At 41.9% G+C, this 18,984-nt stretch overlaps 2 protein-coding genes across 4 annotated transcripts in view; one reads left to right on the top strand and one right to left on the bottom strand.

The window, feature by feature from the left end:
• PHKB (phosphorylase kinase regulatory subunit beta) overlaps positions 1 to 2,212 on the bottom strand; it is a 601,073-nt gene extending 598,861 nt beyond the window's left edge. For 2 of the 3 annotated variants that reach the window (XM_029608470.1, XM_029608471.1), the window contains exon 1: positions 1,997 to 2,212. In XM_029608470.1, coding sequence (XP_029464330.1) covers positions 1,997 to 2,060 — 64 coding nt within the window. In that variant the 5' untranslated portion in view covers positions 2,061 to 2,212. The remainder of the gene's footprint in view (positions 1 to 1,996) is intronic. The other variant, XM_029608473.1, reaches the window with a different exon arrangement.
• Positions 2,213 to 2,306: 94 nt separating this feature from the next.
• ITFG1 (integrin alpha FG-GAP repeat containing 1) overlaps positions 2,307 to 18,984 on the top strand; it is a 526,073-nt gene continuing 509,395 nt past the window's right edge. Inside the window, exons 1-3 of the mRNA XM_029608474.1 lie at positions 2,307 to 2,568; positions 7,845 to 7,917; positions 8,781 to 8,926. Coding sequence (XP_029464334.1) covers positions 2,340 to 2,568; positions 7,845 to 7,917; positions 8,781 to 8,926 — 448 coding nt within the window. The 5' untranslated portion in view covers positions 2,307 to 2,339. The remainder of the gene's footprint in view (positions 2,569 to 7,844; positions 7,918 to 8,780; positions 8,927 to 18,984) is intronic.

Below are 18,984 nucleotides of genomic sequence, written 5' to 3'. Positions count from 1 at the left end.
AATTACCTATTTTTACATAAGTTTATTAGCTTATATTGTCTAAAGCAACATTAAATTAGTACAAAAGCAAGCAATCGGTTTGTTCTATCGCCTTATTAATTACTGTTAAACAACTTTACACTTCATTAAAAATTGGTCTAAGTAGATATATATATATATATATATATATATAAATAATGTGGAAAAAGGCCAGAGAACATGGGTTATTATAAAAATCTTCTACATACATCAGTACTTGTTCTAGGAAGTTAAGCGTGGTTTCCAAATACTATATATATTTAACATGCTTCCTAAATGCTTCAGCTGTCATCTGGTAAGCTTCAATAATATTGGGCTGGCGACATGAAAAGTATGCTCCCTGGTCTCATCAAGGTGTGCTTGGTGAACTGTAGGAACTTCTAACAGATTGTGCATGAAAGATCTCATATGCTACATATCATAGATGAGACCAGGGAGCATACTTTTTATGTCACCAGCCCAATATTATTGAACAGCTTACCAGATGACAGCTGAAGCATTCATTATTACCTTAATTTAGGAAGCATGTTAAACCTTCTGTTTTCAGCAGGCATTTAATATCTAGTGCAGACATTTGATTATAAAGCTAACTGCTTTATGGTTTTATTGTATGGCTTTTGCATTAACTTTTTTTTTTAAAGAAATACCTGGGTTTTTTTGCATTTGTTATGATTTTTTAAATCTATTTGTATTTCTTTTAGTACATTATTTTTAGACCAAACATATTTTATATATCTAAATTGTTAACTCCCAACTACCTTGGATAGAGCAGATTACAAACATTGAAATAAATAAATATTAAATATATATGGCAACATAATTCCACACCATAGTGACATAAGCAAGTTCATGGTTTTCTACCTCAGTATCCTGTAGAATACATAAGGTTGCATATGAGACAAAAAGGGCTGGTTTAGGATGGCATGGCCTTAGATTGGTAATTGGACGTTTATTTACATTTATTCCTTGCTAAGCAATTTTGAAGCTCCAAGTGAGTTAGCATAAAGTACAAAATAATAAAACTAACCAGCAGCATAAAATTCAGAGTCCACCAGAATTTAGCAAATCCAGAATGGATAGATAGTAAAAGTATTTTTTTATTAAAAAGATGTTGACTTTTACTTTTTTTTTTTTTTCCAAAAATTGCAAATACAAAATCATGTTGGGTAGACCTGACAAACTGATTTGCAGAACTTAAATCCAGATTATCTGGCATATATTTGTTCTCTTTTACAGCTCTACAATATCATGGGCCCTGTTCTCAAGGAAGTATTTTCACAGAAATAGAAGGGGAGATATGTTTTGCTAACAAGCCACTTAAGTGTTTTTGTTTCTCAAGAGTATGGGTATAGTTACAAAGCGATAGGATATCAGTCTAGCAGTATGTGTGTTACGTTCCAAACGAAATCTGATATCGATTTATATCTTGTACCTTAAATGCAACAGTTTGTAAAGGTGTGCGTGGGAACGCTACCACAGAGCACTAAAATTGAGATTATTTTCCCCAGGAAGCATGGAACTAGGTTGACTAAGGACCTTCTAAATAAACAGAATATAGGAAAAACTAGTAAGTAACGGTGACCGTTGATTTGCTACAGGGTATGATGTTATTCAACCATACAGCACAGTCGGTTAAAATGCAAGGAAAAGAAAGTTTAATGTTTTGTGTTTCAGAGTACAGGAAAGTGTAAACTATTAAAGCATGTTTTTAAACAAATACATTCAAAGCAAAGCACAGTGCATGTTTAATATGTCTTCACTAGCTAGCGTGCCTGGGGGTTACCCTTTCACTAGTAATACGGGAGCCAAGTGTTCCAAAAATAGGGAAACGCTGGGGCAGCAAATGCCTTGACAGCACGGTCACCTAAGCCAAGCAAAAGGCCTGTCCTCCCCTTCCCAACCCGCAGAGAGCCATCGCTGTGCTCTGTTATAGCGCTGCAGCCATGCGAGTTAAAGAGGGGGGGGGGGGGTGCCAAACCTGAACGCTTGGACCTGGCCCTCAGCTCCAACACCTTCCAGCTGACGTCTGCCAGGTGAGCCATGTCCGCCGGCCACGAGCGCTCAGCGTCTCTCTCTGTGCCTGCTGCCGGCCCCCAAGCAAAGCGCTCAGCGGCGACCCCCCCCCCGCGCGCGCGACACTGTCGTAAAAGCCGCTCCCGAGCCGGAAGTAACCGCGGCTCGCGCCGGGGAACTCTCCTTCTCGCCGGGGCTTGTTGCACCGCTTTCCCCTCCGGGCCGGATTGTGACGCCGGCCGGAAGCTGCGTGTTGCTTTTGGACCGCGTTTCTGGGCTCCGCTGCCCGCCGTTCCCGGAGCTCTGCCATGGGAGGGACGGGGATAGGGGGGCCCGGGCAGCGCGGTCCCCGCCGGACGCCTCTCCTTTGCTTCCTTGGGTTTCCGCTGCTGCTGCTGCTGCAGGGGGGTCCTGGGGCCCAGGCCGCGCTGCAGAACGTCACCGGGGAGCTCTTCGGCTTAGAGGCCTTGGGCACGGTGGCGGCGTTTGGGGATTTCAATGCGGACAAACAGACGGACATCTTCGTCATCAGATCCGGTCAGTCCTTCCCTGGTTTTATTTTGGTTTGGTCTCCCCTCGTGTTAGAATGTCTGTTAGTTGGTTTTCCCGTAGTCCGTATAAGTTCAGGAAGGCTTGCTTTGTATTCACCTGTCTCCTTCCCTCACCCCACGCCTGACCGTGTCAGGACCTCATGTACCTTGGCAGGTGCTCTTAGTGAATGATGACCTTCTGTCACTGATTCTCCAAAGAAAGATACCGAATGTACCGGATAGCTAGATATTCCTATTCAAAAGTCTACAAATATTCTGTACTGATTATAATCATGTTGGCTTTCTTGGATCATATTTGCTATTCCGATACAGCTAATAAGGTTAAGTATAGTACCTTTAAACTTTATGAAAATAAACGTACCGTAGTTGTCTCTAATTGGAAAATGAACGGTAGGAATTCTCCTTAAGCAAAGAGACTGAGCTATGGGTGATAAGAGTAAAATGTTCGTGTAACTGCTGGATTTAGATTTTTGTGTATACTTCTAGGTATATTTTAGGAATATACAGAAATGTTGTTCTATCAGTTCTGGGGTTTGCTGTTTCGGAGTCAACCGACTATATTTTTAGTTCTTTTCAACTGGTGAATTAAACGAGAATGTGTTATCAGAGCCAATAAGTTTATTAGAGGCATTATATTATTATTAATGGTATATGACTCCCATGCCAATATACGATACAATAGGAAAAACGCTTAATCTAGCTAACATGTATCTAAACATTATAAAACAACTTCTAAACTAAATGGAACTAGTGATTAGCATTGACAAAACAGATTTTCTACACTTACAGGTCGATACAGTAACGTGCGGTTGAAGATTTCCCGTCTGTAACGTGCTGGGAGCGCACAATACAGACGAGTAAGGCGATCCAGCGATACAGTCTCCAGTTTCACGCGTCCGTAGCGCTTCTTAAAATAGACACACAACCCTTTCCGCACGCAGCATGTATATGATGTGTAAATGAACGAATTAGCTGTATAATGAAGGAATTAGCTATTCCCCTCCGATACTGTAACGGGCGCTGATATTATCTCCTTAGTAACCCGCTGTTTTGCCGCGGCCTTAACGTGTTAGTTTACCGCCTCCCCCTAGTAGGTGTTAGGACTGTGAGTCTTGTAACAAATCCATCGACACCACTTAAGATACTCAAACACAATAAAAAACAATTAAAAAAAAAAAGCGATACAGAGATGATGGAGAAAATGTAATGCTGTGGGACACACAAAAACCTGTCAGAAAAAAAAAAAAATTTTAAATACCTGTCACTTTCCGAATCGTGCGGTCATCCAGGCAGCGGCGGGAGCCGGAGGGCCGTGTGGGTCCAGGCGGCCGGCGGCGGGAGCCGGGTGTTCGATCGAGGCCGCGGGCGGGTGGGCGTGTGTTCGATCGAGGCCGCGGGCGGGTGGGCGCCTGTTCATCCAGGCGGCGGGGGCGGGTGGGCGCGCGTTGGTTTCAGGCGGGCGGCAGCAGCGGCGGGATCGGGTGGGCACGTGTTCAATCTAGGCCGCACAGGCGCGCATTCATCCAGGCGGAGGAGCCGGCGGCGAAAGCGGCCTCCGGGAGCCCCCACCGGCAGTGAATAAATGCTCGCCTGTGCGACCCGTGCGATTCGGCGCTCAAGGCGTGACGTCATGTGACTGCCTTGAGCACCGAATCGCACGGGTCGCATAGGCGCGCATTCATTCACTGCCGGTGGGGGTTGCCGGAGACCGCTTTCGCCGCCGGCTCCCTCCGCCTGAATTAATGCGCGCCTGTGCGACCCGGCCTCGTTTGAACACGCGCCCACCCGCCCCCCGGATCCCGCCGCCGCCCGCCCGCCCGATCGAACAGGCGCCCACCCGCCCGCGGCCTCGTTTGAACACGCGCCCACCCGCCCCCCGGATCCCGCCGCCCGCCTGATCGAACACGCGCCTACCCGCCCGCGGCCTCGATCGAACACCCGGCTCCCGCCGCCGCCCGCCGGCCGCCTGGACCCACGCGGCCCTCCGGCTCCCGCCGCTGCCTGGATGACCGCACGAAAGTGACAGGTATTTACATTTTTTTTTTTATATAACACTCAGGTTTTTACATATTTTTGGTTTTTTGGGTTTTTTTTACACTTCCTGGTGCCTGTCATTTCAAATGTCATTTGAAATGACATTTCAAATGACATTTGAAATGACAGGTGCCAGCGCACCCAGGTTACTGTATAGGCGCTGTATTAAGCGCCTATACAGTAAAATGGGTTGCGCGGGCATAACCCTTCCCTAACGCTTCACAGCCGCGGCATGCATTTGCATGCAATTAGAAGAGAGTATCAGGCGCTAGGTCAAGAGAACTGTGCGTGCGGGGAGGAAGGGTGCGCCTGGCAATGCCACACTCTTTCTGCCGCAGTTTTAGAATATCGAGCCGTTAGAGAGAAAAAATATCGTAATCATCCAAAATCCAATAACACTCAAAAACAACCAGAAAATTGATCTAGCTAAAAAAGTACGTAATCTAGGAGTAATAATGGACTCAGAAATCAATCTAAAACACATTTCGCTAAAAGTAAAAGAAGGCTACGCAAAACTTATGATACTCAGAAGACTAAAACCACTACTAACACCATTTCACTTTAGAACAGTGCTCCAGGCGCTAGTTTTTTCAAGCACTGACTACTGCAATGCACTTTTACTAGGACTCCCGAATTCAACATTAAGACCACTTCAAATATTACAAAACACAGCAGCTAGAATACTGACCGGAAAAAGAAAAAGGGACCACATAACTGAAACATTGGCAAAATTACACTGGTTACCCATTGAATACAGGATTAAATACAAAGTATTATGTACCATACATAAACTAATACATGATAAAGAAGCAGACTGGCTAAACACAGCATTACAAGTACACATCCCACAAAGAAACCTTCGCTCAGCAAATAAAGCTATTCTAACCATTCCCACAGTAAGGACAGCAAAACTATCACAAGTAAGAGAAAGGGTCTTATCATTAGCAGGCCCCATATTATGGAACACACTGCCTCCTGAGATCAGAGCGATCTCAAAACCTTTAAGAAAAACTTAAAAATATGGCTCTTTAAACAAGCCTTTTCTAAACAGAACGGAGAATAGAGAACATATATCAACATGCAAAAAAACACAAGCACACAGCAATAATCTCACAACATACATGACATTACTTTATTAACGCTCATAACAAACATAAATATTACCGATGTACAGTACGATGGTACACCTAGACAAAACTTACACTAACCAACTATTGTGCCCCTTTTATGATATATTGTAACCGAACCTTTTGGCACCTGTTAGAATGTACTATGGTACACATTCACTTACCTTATTTTATGTGCCTATATGTAAACCGTTGCGATGGTATGTATCTTAGCTACGGTATAGAAAAGACTTTAAATAAATAAATAAATACATAAATAAATGTAGTATATCCTCAGGTGATATTTCATGGATTACAGAGGAGGACCTCCACACCTTAAAGGGAGGGCCTCAGAGGTATATGGCATGAAAACAAAAGCTTTGATGGAGTCCCTGAGTCAGTGACAAACAAAGAGGAAGGCAATCTCTGTAGTGCACAGGGCTGAGATTTGAAGTAAAGTGAAAAAGTGCAAGGCTTTAAAATAATAATAAACAGCAAATGACTTCTAATGAGCTACTTTTCATGAAAACAAAATCACACTGTCAACAGAAAGTATTAACACTTGAGAAAAATACACCCACACCAAATTCATGAGCAGCCCTAGGCTTTTGGCCTGACTCTAAAAGGTCAGCTTCATAATCAAGTGTTTCTGAAATGCTGCTTCAGGCCATGAAATTGGCGGTGGTTATCTTCAAGAAGAGTTGCACAAATCCCAGAGGATGTGAACTGTGATATATACACTCGCACCTAAACTTATAAATGACGCATCTGTAAATGTATTGATATTCAGCCTCATATTAGCTTCCCTTCCAGCCTCTTCCTAAAAGTGCTCCCTGCTCCTAATCCATTCCCATCTGAGAGGTAGTGGCTAATGATGCTGCATTTGTGGGGTGTGTCTGTGTGAATGAGTAGAAGGTATGTGTGGGAAGGGAAGCCCACTCTGGCACTTTTGCACTCCCCATTGTTTTCTCACTCCCCACTCTCATCACTCATGCCTTTCCCTTTAACTCAGGCTTTTCTCCTTCATTAGTTCCCAGACCCCAACTTGGTCCTGCAAACGTCTCCACCTTGTTGGCAGACAGAGCCTGGGCTCTCTGCCAGCTGGGCTTCTTCATTGGTTCTTTGGCTGGTGGAGCTAGGGCTTCCTACCACCCGTGCTGCTAACTGTTGCTGGCATCATACACAATATCCAGTCCCACTCCTTAGCTGTCTGTGTTACTTGACAGTAGAGTGGTGAGCAAGCCAGCTGGATTTCATGTGTAGTAGGATTATTAACTTAGATATGTTTACCTTATATGGTAGTACGTATACTCTGTGAATCTTAAATTTAAAATATTTAGAAAACTATTACGTGCCAATACAATATCTGTGCGCGTTAGACGGGTGTGAATGATTGAGCACCTGCTCCCTTAATGTGCGCCGATCCACCTCTCCAGAGAGAGGTGGATGTGAGCCGGCTAGGAAAATGGATGCTCAATTTGAGTGTCCCTTTTCCTAACCTGTCCACCGGCACACTTTTTTTTTTAATTTCTTCTATTTCAGTTCCTCTGACTTAATATTGCAACGATATTAAGTCAGAGGAACAGAAAAACAGTATTTTCTGCTTTTCTATTATTTTTTGGGCTTCTCAAGAATTAACACCTGTTCTTGGCAGGCTTTAATTTTTGCAGGTTAAAATGTGTGCGTTGGGTGCACTTTTTTTTTTTTTTTTTTTGAATTGGGGGAGAATAGCTAATAGCATTCATCACATGCAAATGCATGTTGATGAGGCTATTACCTTCGCGGGGGGGGGTTGGACGCGCGTTTTGGACGCGTTAATTCCCTTATAGCATAAGGGGTTGTGGAAACAGGTCCAAAACGCGCGTCCGACCACGGGTTAAACATTGTGCTCGACCTGTTAGTATAGTGTGCAACTACTATGCATATAAATTGATCAATTTTGATAATGCTCTCCCTAACCCTTTCTCAAACAAAATCACATAACCAGACCATGTTCTCATAAAATCTGATAATGAAAACAGTGTTCATTATGTGAGGTTTTTTCCTCCAGTGTCTTCATTTCACCAACAGAAGTCCATCTTCATCTACTATTTGACTAAAGCTGATTTTTTTTTTTTTTAAGGTAATGAATTACTTATCTTTCTGGCAGACAAAAAGGAACCTTATTTCAAGCCTAAAGTGAATTTAACAATGAAGTAAGTGATGTGTTCATTTTGGTTCTTCTTCAGTGATGCCATATTCAATAGGAAAAAGTATTTAAGGCTAGAGAATGGGTTAAGTGTGTAACTGGCCATTTTTTTGCATTGTATTTCTAGTCTCTTTTTTTTTTTTTTGGACTAGAGTAACAGTAAGTGAAACATTCATTCTTAGCAACATTGTGATCCTACAAGCAGTGCTGATTTTTCTCGGACATATAAGTACCCTGTCAGTATCCTGTGGCACAGGAAGGAATTTGCTGCAGTGGAGAGGTTCCAGGTTGGCGACCCAGCAGAAAACTAGCACTGTGCCCTTGTCATAGCTGGATTTTGTTGGATGAGAGAGAAGACATGTAATTATTCATGTGAGAGCTTTTAAACAAGAAGATGTAACTATCTTTTACCAATTTGCTTTCCTCATCTCTAAAGCACATTCTCATGCCCTGCCCCTGCTTCCGCATCACTTTGGTGCAGTTGGCAGTTTGTTTTGTGCATTTGCCATACTCTGTGTTCTTGTAATAGATAACCATTATGCACATAATCCAAAAAAAGATTAAGAAAAAAAATTCAACCATAAACTCCCAAAATATCGCCTTTCAGTTGTAGTTATTAAAGGGCAAAAGGTACCAAATGTTGTTTGCTGTCTTGCTTCTGTGTATTACTTGAAAAACATCGGGTCTGATTTATCAAAGGATTTCTTCTGTTCCGTGTCTGTGCAGAAAAAGCCTCGATCAATCAAAGATTGTGTTTCAGAAAGTGTCTAACATATTTTTATTGGCGCATAGATCGCTCTTAAAAATGTTTCATTCATCTGCTTCTGCCTAGATAGTTACTGCCGTTTACTCTGCCTTTCATGCTTTCAGAAGTGGGGGTGTGATAACCAGTGTGGTTCCTGGCGACTATGATGGTGATTCCCAGATGGATGTCCTCATTACCACTATTCCAAACAATGCTAAGAGCGATTTCCCTGTATCTGCTTCCATATTCTGGGGACACAATCGGACATTGGGTAAGTTTGGATTGCGCTGTTGCATCTCCATGGAGAAGGCTAGGAATATGGTGCGTGTGCTGTTTTCGGTTGTTTGACTCACTTTTCCATTTCTGCTCAAGGCTCTTTCTTTTCAGATTTTAATAATTTTTTTACCTTTTTATGTTGAAAGGTTTTTCATACTTTTATTATTTTATTTTTATTGATTTTCATCTAGACTCTGAACACATTTGGAATACTTTGTTAGCTGCTTACAGCAATTTCCACCAAGTAAAAATCACAGCCTTGCTTTTGGCTGAAACATTGAATCATAGTATGTGTTACACCTTCTTGGTAAACAGTTTCTCTACCTTCACTGTGTGTTCATTGCAATTTTTGCAGGCTTTCCTTCATTTTAACCTTCTCATGGGTTAATATAGCATATGGAGGCAAAGAACGCACTTGAGGCAGCTCTCATGGCAGGCAGGTCAAAAGGACTTGAGCACAGTGTAGCACTCTCTTTTATTGTACATTCATACAAAGGCAGATGATGTGTCATTACATGATTGGCTACTTTCCCATAGCAACAGACGAGTCCCTACACTATTGGCTTTGGCTCAGGGGGTGTGCACGGATCATTTCATTGGCTGCTGAAATCTATACCTCCTGACTTTGTCCTGCCTCTGACTAGGGAACACCCAGCCCCTCCCCCAGGAATTCAGGGCCAACAGGTATCCTTTCCCAGGCAGAGACTTAAGCACAAGTGATGCTTTTATTCAGGCAAAGTTCAGGGAGAAGGGAAGTTAGTGTTTAAACCCTGATGAAATGGCTTGCTGGCAAGCGCGTATTTCCCACAGGTTAAAAATCTTTTTTTTAAATCTACATCGTAATTTGATCTTTTTGTCCTACAGCACTTCTTATTTCTTGGGCTTCCAGCTCGGTTGGAACCTTCCCCAACTGGGGCTAGAGTGCCATAGCTTTCATTCATGGCTGCCTGGGAATACTTCTCCTCCCCAAGCCCCATCTAAGACACTGAAGCAGCATTCTTCAGGTTGAAAACCATAGACAGTGGTTACTTTAACACGTTTACTCCAGCCGATAAATGCCACTGCCGAGTAATAGTTGAGATTCCCTTGCCTTTGAAATGTTGTTCACCATTGGCTCTGAATTTGTATCAGAAAGTGTCCTTGATTTTCATCTAAATTTCATGTTTACAATAAACCCTGAAACATTTCTGACCCTTTTGTGTCATGTGCATAGCACAGGGCTTTCCTAATCCTTTTGGGCTCTGAACCTTTATAATGCTAGGAAGGGATCCTCCTAGGACCCAGAATCCTTTGCGCCCTGTGTCTTAAGGTGGACTGGGGAGTAGATGGCTCTAGCCTGAGTGTTAAGGTGGCTTGAGTGAGTCTTTTGTATACTCCCTCTCACTTCCATTCACTACATATGCAGTGATATGAAATACATTTACATTTTACAATTTATTAAATTTATGAATCACCTTTCACAGTGAAGGTCTAGGCAATTTACAGAGAATACATGCATAAAATATAATGATAATAAAGGAACACAATAAAAGTACATTCTTAAAACATGAAAAGAGTCAGATTAAAACAAAATTAAAAATGTGCAAGTTTAAACAAAGTTTTTAGAAGAGTTCTACAAGTTTTTTGAGAATCACATTGTTGAATTTCCAAAGGAAGCAAATTAAAAAAATTCCAGGCCCGCCACAGGAAACGAACAATCACGCGTGATGTGTAAGCGTGCAAATTTTGGCGAAGGAACCTTTTTTCTAAGAGGCCTCGCTGTGAAGAACGCAAGGACTGGGCTGGTCTTTTGCCAGTTAAGCATTTTGTGTTACTATGAAATAAGTTTGTTTCTGTGTTCTCATTTTATTTATTTCTAGTTAATTTTTTTTATATGATTCTATGTGTATGACTGCATCATTTTTTAGATGTTGTACCCTGCTGGGATGAAGTTCCTCCAAAAAGTGGGGAAACAAATTGTAATAAGTAAATAAATGCTGCAGTCTAAATATGTCATGGAACTATTTTTAAGGAAGCTGACGGTATGCAATGAGAAGGGATCTGAACCTATGTATGGCATCTAATGTTAATTGTAAATCACTTAAAAAGTTGTTGAAAGGGCTAGGCGCTTAGTCCAACTCCTAACATCCCACTCTGTCTATTATGCACATCAGATGTTGTCATCCATCATTTCAGCCTTTTCTGTGGATAGAGCATGCATACTTGCTGCTGTTTGAGTAGATTTAACAGTCCATTGTGTAATTCAAGTGTCCATTCAAAGGTGAGAATCCCTCATGCGTTTGCCATAGAATATTAACCATTATATCCCTATTTAAACCAACTGTGTTGCAAGAGAAGTTACAAAATATGGACCTCATTTACTATGCAGTTTTTCCAGAGACACAGAATAGGAAAAAGGCCTTTGTAAATTAGGCCTGATATTTAGAACACTATGCCCTATATATGAGTTTACTTGCAAAACAGATTTACAGGTTGCAGTTAATACAGGACATGCTGAGCTCACAAAATGAGAAAGTGACACAATCGTTTCACTCATTGATTGGCCACTTGTGCACAGTGGCCAAAGTTTTAAATATTAACGCTAACATTTCAGGTAGTGAAGGAAATGGAATGGGTTCTTTAGCAGAGACCTTGACTTAGTGCATGCTGAGGCTAGAATTGCAGTTGTAATAAAAAGCTCTGTGTTAGAGGTGAGCATAGTAAAGTCAAGTACATATGAGAGCCAGGGCATACTCTGTCATGGCCCCACTTGCTGGAATAAACTAAGAGAGATGAGGTTGGAAACTAGTTTTATGTTCTTCAGGAGGATACTTTAAGGCATGGCTGTTTCCACAGAGTTGAGATTCTTTCTTTCTCTGGAGGTGGAAATTATGCTGTTGACCTAGCAATGGAGGGAAGAGAGATGGATTATCCGGGGGGGGATTGGGTTGAGTCATTGCACTTAGGGATTTTATGTAGGACTGCATGGTTGAGGTTTCTGCCCTATCTGTAGCCTTTCATTTGGCTTCCGAATGAAATAGTGATTATCATTTTTAACTGACATCTGGTCTAGTTTTTAGAGAATGCAAAGGACTATGGTCAACCTGTGGTTTAATAAGACTGCTTAAATTTCTTCTAAGTGGAATGTTTTTAATGATGTAAGTGGCCATTTTTGTTTTGTTTATGGGCTGTTTTATGTCCATATAAAAAAAAATAAATATGAAATTTTATTTTTTTCGCACTTTTTATGTTTGTGCTTTATGTTTGATCTACCTATAGCATCCCAAAATGCATACACATGATGTTTAGTATATATATATATTTTTAAGTTTCATGTTTTGTTCATGATATGTTTTGTATCTGGCCTAGTTATCTGTTGTATTAGTTGTTTTTTTGTTATTTTGTTAGTCTTTATTGATATATTTTTTATGCAGCACTTTGATTCAGGTGGCTTAGTTGGGAGGTGATTTGTAAATGATTACACAGCTGTTTAAGTGTCTTCATCTCCTCCTTAATATTTCCTGAAAATGTAATTATAGATGGGATGCCAAACAAAAAAGTTATTAAGGGCAACAGAATTCCCAATCCCCGGCAGGATTGCTGCTGAGGATGAGTGGAACTGGAAGTGGTGACAGCAGCTTATGCTGATCCAAGGTTGGCTGCTTCCTCTTCCTCTGGTAGCAGAATGTGAGTGCATGAGAGCTGAGATCCGCTTTGGTAGGATGAGAATGAGATTATCAGATCCTGTTTCCTCTCTCCTTCCTGCTCCTTCAGCCCTCTTCCCTTTCCCTATACTCGATCCCCTCCATGCCACTATTGCTTTCCCACTCTGGGATCCCTTCTTCATCTCCATCCTCTGTGATCTCTCTTCTCCCTCCTCCCTACCATGAATACTCACTCCTACCTTGATTCTCTAACCCTTTTATCCCTTCCCAGCACCAATCACTAAGATCTCTTTTCTCCCAAAAAATACACAATAAATGTCATAAAGCAACTTTATTTTTATAAATTTGCATTATTTAATATGCAAATCTGTGCATATGCTGCAAAATGTTCTAACTCTTGCAGCAGAATCCACCCTTGAGCTGCTGCAAGAAACCAGGGAGTATGGCCATAGCAATTGAATAAGATTTCTTTTCCTCTGTAAAGTACACTTAAAAAAAAATCATACTTTACAAAGTATCAACAGACTTTTCATACCATTTTTTTTTTTTCAGTGAAAGCATGGTGAAACTTGGGTGATTCGCATTGTTTTTCTATTGATAAGCAGGCTGAATTAATCATGCTGAATGGGTGACGTCATTGGGTGGCACCAAGCAGAACTGTGTCTCAAAGCTTTACAGCTTTTGCTCTATTGGGTACGTGCGGTAGTTCCCACACATGATCATTCTAGAAGTCTCCCCAATTCTTTTTGTCTGTGCATTGCATAGATGATGGAATTCTGTCTTTGGACTCCTCTCCTCAGATTTTCTTCAAAAATTCACTTATGCAGAATCCAAAACAGCCCTTTTCAGTGCTAAACATGGCCCAGAGAAAAACTTTGGTTTTTAAATACTGTAGTTATAGCCACATCATTTTGGTAACAGATGGCCATAACTTTTTCTTTTTATCTATGCCTGGTCCAGACCACAACCAGGCCAATTGCTGTTTCTGCAGAAAGTTGTCTCCAAGGGCACAGAGGCAGAGAGTGGAGAAAATTACTCTACTTCGAGCAGACGGCATGCTAGCTTTGGAACACTCTTTGAGCTCGCCCTCATCTGGCGAGGTAGGAGACCCATACTAGGTCGACAAAATCTTTCTCAGGGCAATCGAGGCACTCCCAGGTTCAGGAGATCCAACCTGCCTCTGCGGGAGCCTTGTATGCATTGACTGCGCTGTTTGACATTATCTTGTTGCAGGAAAAGTCCCATAGCGTCGGACCAAAGAAGCAAAAGACAGGCACACTGAAAAAGTTGACACACGTTGCAACACAGCTGACTCACAGGGGAGAAAAATCCCCCAGCACACAACAATCCTCCCTGTATGGCTCTGCAAGCTCCACATCTGATGCATGGCACAAATATCACCAAATAAATGGCGCTTCATTGCATATGGCGCACTATACACCAAAGATGATGCCATATTCACCGAAAACAGCACATGCCTTGGCGCCTATGATTCAAAGGATGCACATGACACAAAAGAAAACCATCACGTGGAAAAAAGCAAGCGGTGAAAGGACTACTGCCACCAGAGAGAGAAAAAAAACAAGAATATGCCATGGAAGGGTCACTACCCTCATCCCACAGCAAGACTTCTGCACCCAGGGACCACAGTTCCGTGTAAAAAGGAAAAAGATCTCCACGTCAGGATGATCCTATTCTTGAGGAACCCTCCCCGCAAACTTTCAGGATCCTCAAAGGGAAGTGAACATCAAGGATTCTCAGGTCTTACATTTCCCAGAAGGCATATTAATCCTTGAGAGTGACAGGTTCCAGTTCTTCCTTTAGGACCAGTGCCAGCTCATGGAATACTGGCCACAGCACTTCCACCAACAAGATTGCCATGGGAAAACTGTTCTTCCTCTGAAATGGCAGACCATGCTCCAACAGGAGGGCCCAGCTCCTTTCTGGCTTCTAGCCTGTGGCAATAGGGTGTATGACTCCAAATATCACAGCCTGTTTCTTCAATCTTACCAAGGGGCCCTCAACCATGGTGGAGTAGGAACAGATCCTAGTACCAGAAGAGAACGCCCCTTAATCTCCTGGTCTCCAGTCTCTACCTCAGTGTTGCACAGTTTATCGACATTGTGCGGAATTTCTTTTCATCATTATTCCAACAAGTTCAGCCACCAAGTTTTCCACCACAATACCCCATCTGACCTGTGACAATGGAATCTGTGATGCCGGGAGCACCTCCACTTCCTACACCCAGATCTTCAGAAGACAACGGGGAGGAACGTCTGCCACCTTTTGTCTCTTCTAGGGAACCATCGCCAGCACTTTGTCCAAGACCAGCAAGCCCCATATTGCCATCTCCAGGGGAGTCCCTGGGAAGCTCGATAAACTTACCATCAGACCCACCAGAGGAGCCTCCAGACTATTCCTCCCCTCCTGAGTATTTGACACATTCTTTGTTTGGAGAGAAGGTGGGAACTTATCTTAAAGTGGACCTAAAGAAAGAGCCAGATCGTCAGGCAGAGGTAATTGTGTATCTTAAAAATCTTGGAGATCTTGGCAGAACCCACTGCTCTCCTGTCCCATCCGGTTCTCCAGAAGACACTCATGAAATTGTGGGAATCCTTCTCTTCTGGAACAACAGAGGCCCGCAAATTAGATTTCAAATTTCATTTACAGAAGTTACCAGGTTACGACACTGTGCAAATGCCCCATGACTCTATAGTGGTTGAATCAGCAATGAAGAGGGCTAAAAAATCAAGGATCCACTCTAAATCGACCCCAGGGAAAGTTCACAAACTATTAGACAACTTTGGAAAGAGAGTTTTTCAAAGTTCAATGCTGAGAAAAACCCACAGTAGGGATGTGCATTCATGTGTCCATTCATTTGATTTGTTTCACCTCATTTCATGGCTAAGTACATATCTAACAAATGGACCAATGAACGCACAAAACAAATGGTGTGCGTGTATGTGGGTGCCCATAGATGTAAATGCACACCATTCATTTTGTGCGCCTAGCGTCCATTTATTAGATACGTAACTAACACAAAGTATGGCAAATGCACAAAACAAACTGCAGAAATGAACATCCCTATGTTGTGGCTCTTTGAAAATAAGAATGCTTAAAGTCACTAGCTGTAGTTTTTTATTAAATGCTATAAAATAATATAAATCTTAAACAAATAATAAAGTACCTTATGGAGAGGCAGAGTGCATGCAAAACACTAGCATAAACTCCCTCTTAAATGATTTTATTGATAACACAGCATTGTATAGAATTTCAGTTGTATAATTCCAACCTCTAAACTAGGTTTATATAATTGTCAAAATTTCTATGATTGGCTTTGTATCATAAACAAATGATCTGAATGGCTATATGATAATTTTCTTTTATTCTCCAAGTTAATTAATCCTCGCCTCATATGTAAATGTTTTCTTGGAATTTACCAGCATTAGCAACCTTGTGTTTGTTCTAAGAATATTTTCTTTAATCTTAGATGGAATGTAACTAACCTCATATCAGTTCAAAATGTTCTGCATCCTTATAGCTTAACATCTTTATCTAGCTTATCACGTCTGACTGTCTATACAAACAACTCTAACATTGTAATACAAATGTCATGTTACAGTGTTATACCTGTCAGCAATTAAAAAGGCTGCTCATGACAAATCAAAAACTTAGAACACGAAAATGATTTCTTGTGTGACGTCAAAAAACATTTCACTGAGTCTGAAGGCTCATGAGCACCCACATCACTTATACAACAGCAGTAGTTTTTATATGATGCAGTACTTGTATGAGTGTTTGCAATCACTAAAACTATACATCAGAACTAAAGAATGCTAGCCAATCTCACCTCAACCTCTTTATGTCCTGGAGGAAGGACTGTGACATCGCCTAAGATTTGTGTTCAATACAGTGGCAAGAACATCAGTGGCCTCCAAAGCAGCAAAACAGATGCATAGCTGGGGATAAGCAACATAAAAGAAGATGTACATGGGAAGTTGGCAGACCTCCCTTGTTTAGGCGACAGCCTCTTTGTCGAAAAGCTGAAGGAGATGGTTACAAAAATAATAAAAGAACAAAATGTCACAATACAATTCTTCTCCACCATTAACGACTAGTCAATTTTTACCCACAATATAAACAAGCTTTCTTTCCAAGAAGGATCATATCAGTCGTATCAGAGCTTTTGGCAGGTTGCATATCAAACTCACATCCTCGATAAATAGCCTTCCAATCCTGTGGACATTAAAGAGATTGCCAACAGAAGCAACTGCCACAGTCGACAGCAAAGCCAAAGCAGAATTTTTAAAGTCACCACTACCACAACAAGTAACACCAGTCGGGGGCAGAATTCAACACTTTGTGAACTACTGGTCCACAATAACCACAGACTAGTGGGTGTTGACAATAGTAAAAAGGGGTTATCCCTAAATTTTAAAAGCCAGCCTCTGACACCTCACCTGGCTTTTCTCCCACTCTGCCAATCCCAAATGACCCTTCTACATTTGGAAGTGCAATTGCTTCTGAAATAGAAGGCCATAAAATAACTAGCCCACTCTTAGTACAACCAGGGCTGCTATTCCAAATATTTCCTCATTCTCAAGAAATCCAGAGCTCTGCGCCCTATCCTAGACCTCAGATCTCTCAATCACCTTCGCTGAGCTAAATTCAAATTGACCTCTTTAAGGACTATTTTACCTTTCATCCAACAACAGGACTGAATGTGCTCCCTAGACCTCAAGGATCATATGATCCTTGAGGTCTCATATCCCAATGCACTTATCCTGTTGATGTTATCTCTGCTTCAGAGTAGGAGAGAAACACTATTAGTACAAGGTGCTCCCATTTGGCCAGCATCAGCCCTGAGAGTTTTCACAAAGTACTTGGCTTTGATGGTAGCCTATCTTTGTCATTCCGGAATAAGGATTTTTCTTAACTTGGACGATTGGCTGATAACAGCTCTTTCAAAAGCTACCATACATTCGCATGCAGAGTTGACCATTGCCTGTCTGGAAATGCTATGTTTCATAATAAATTGTGAGAAGTCAAACATACTTCCGACCCAGTCAATACAATTTATAGGGTCCCAGATAGACTCGCTTCAATCCAGAGCTTTCCTCTCAGAAGTCAGAGTAAAAAACCTTTGTATTTTAGCAAACATTCTCTGACAACAAACCTGCATGTTGGCATGATACATCCTTACATTACTGGGACATCTAGCTACAGTGATATATTTAGTCCCTTTAAACCCATCTGAATATGTGACATCTGCTGTGATAGTTGCAAACAGAGGAATCAATTTCTACAACCCCCTTTCCTCCAAAATTCTCATTACTGATTTCATGAAGATGGCTATTAAATGGTCCCTCCCTCAAGGAGTATTGGAAACAGGAGGCCCACCAACCAGAATTGCATCAGATTATACTCGCTATGGATGTCTCCACTTGGGACTGGGGAGCCCATCTCCTACAATTCAAAACAAGGTGCTGTGGTGCCCCTCCCCCCCCCCCCCCCCAAAAAAAAAAATCATTCTATCAAATTTTAGTGGAGTTAAGATCAATATAGAAACATAGAAACATAGAAATGACGGCAGAAGAAGACCAAACGGCCCATCCAGTCTGCCCAGCAAGCTTCACATTTGTAGAGAGCAGTGATGGAGCTGCAACCAAGTGAAATATCAAGCTTGATTAGTTAGGGGTAGTAGGGGTAGTAACCGCCGCAATAAGCAAGCTACACCCATGTTTATTTGTTTTACCCAGACTGTGTTATTCAGCCCTTATTGGTTGTTTTTCTTCTCCCCTGCCGTTGAAGCAGGGAGCTATGCTGGATATGCGTGAAGTATCAGTTTTTCTTCTCCCCTGCGGTTGAAGCAGGATATGCATTGAAAGTGAAGTATCAGGCTTATTTGGTTTGGGGTAGTAACCGCCGTAACAAGCCAGCTACTCCCCGCTTTGTGAGTGCGAATCCTTTTTTCTTCTCCCCTGCCGTTGAAGCAGAGAGCTATGCTGGATATGCGTGAAGTATCAGTTTTTCTTCTCCCCTGCCGTTGAAGCAGAGAGCTATGCGTGAAGTATCAGTTTTTCTTCTCCCCTGCTGTTGAAGCAGAGAGCTATGCTGGATATGTATTGAAAGTGAAGTATCAGGCTTATTTGGTTTGGGGTAGTAACCGCCGTAACAAGCCAGCTACTCCCCACTTTGTGAGTGCGAATCCTTTTTTCCACATTTCCTCTTGCTGTTGTAGCTTAGAGTGATGTTGGAGTCACAGTAACCATGTGTATGTTTATTGAATAAGGGTATTATCTCCAGGCAGTAGCCGTCATTCTGGCGAGCCACCCACTCTTTATTGACGGCCTCTTGATTTTATGGATCCACAGTGTTTATCCCACGCCCCTTTGAAGTCCTTCACAGT

Source organism: Rhinatrema bivittatum, chromosome 7 (genome assembly GCF_901001135.1).
Source record: "Rhinatrema bivittatum chromosome 7, aRhiBiv1.1, whole genome shotgun sequence".
Taxonomy (NCBI): domain Eukaryota; kingdom Metazoa; phylum Chordata; class Amphibia; order Gymnophiona; family Rhinatrematidae; genus Rhinatrema; species Rhinatrema bivittatum.
The sequence above is the reverse complement of the archived record's forward strand: the minus strand, read 5'-3'. Positions and strand labels throughout refer to the sequence as shown.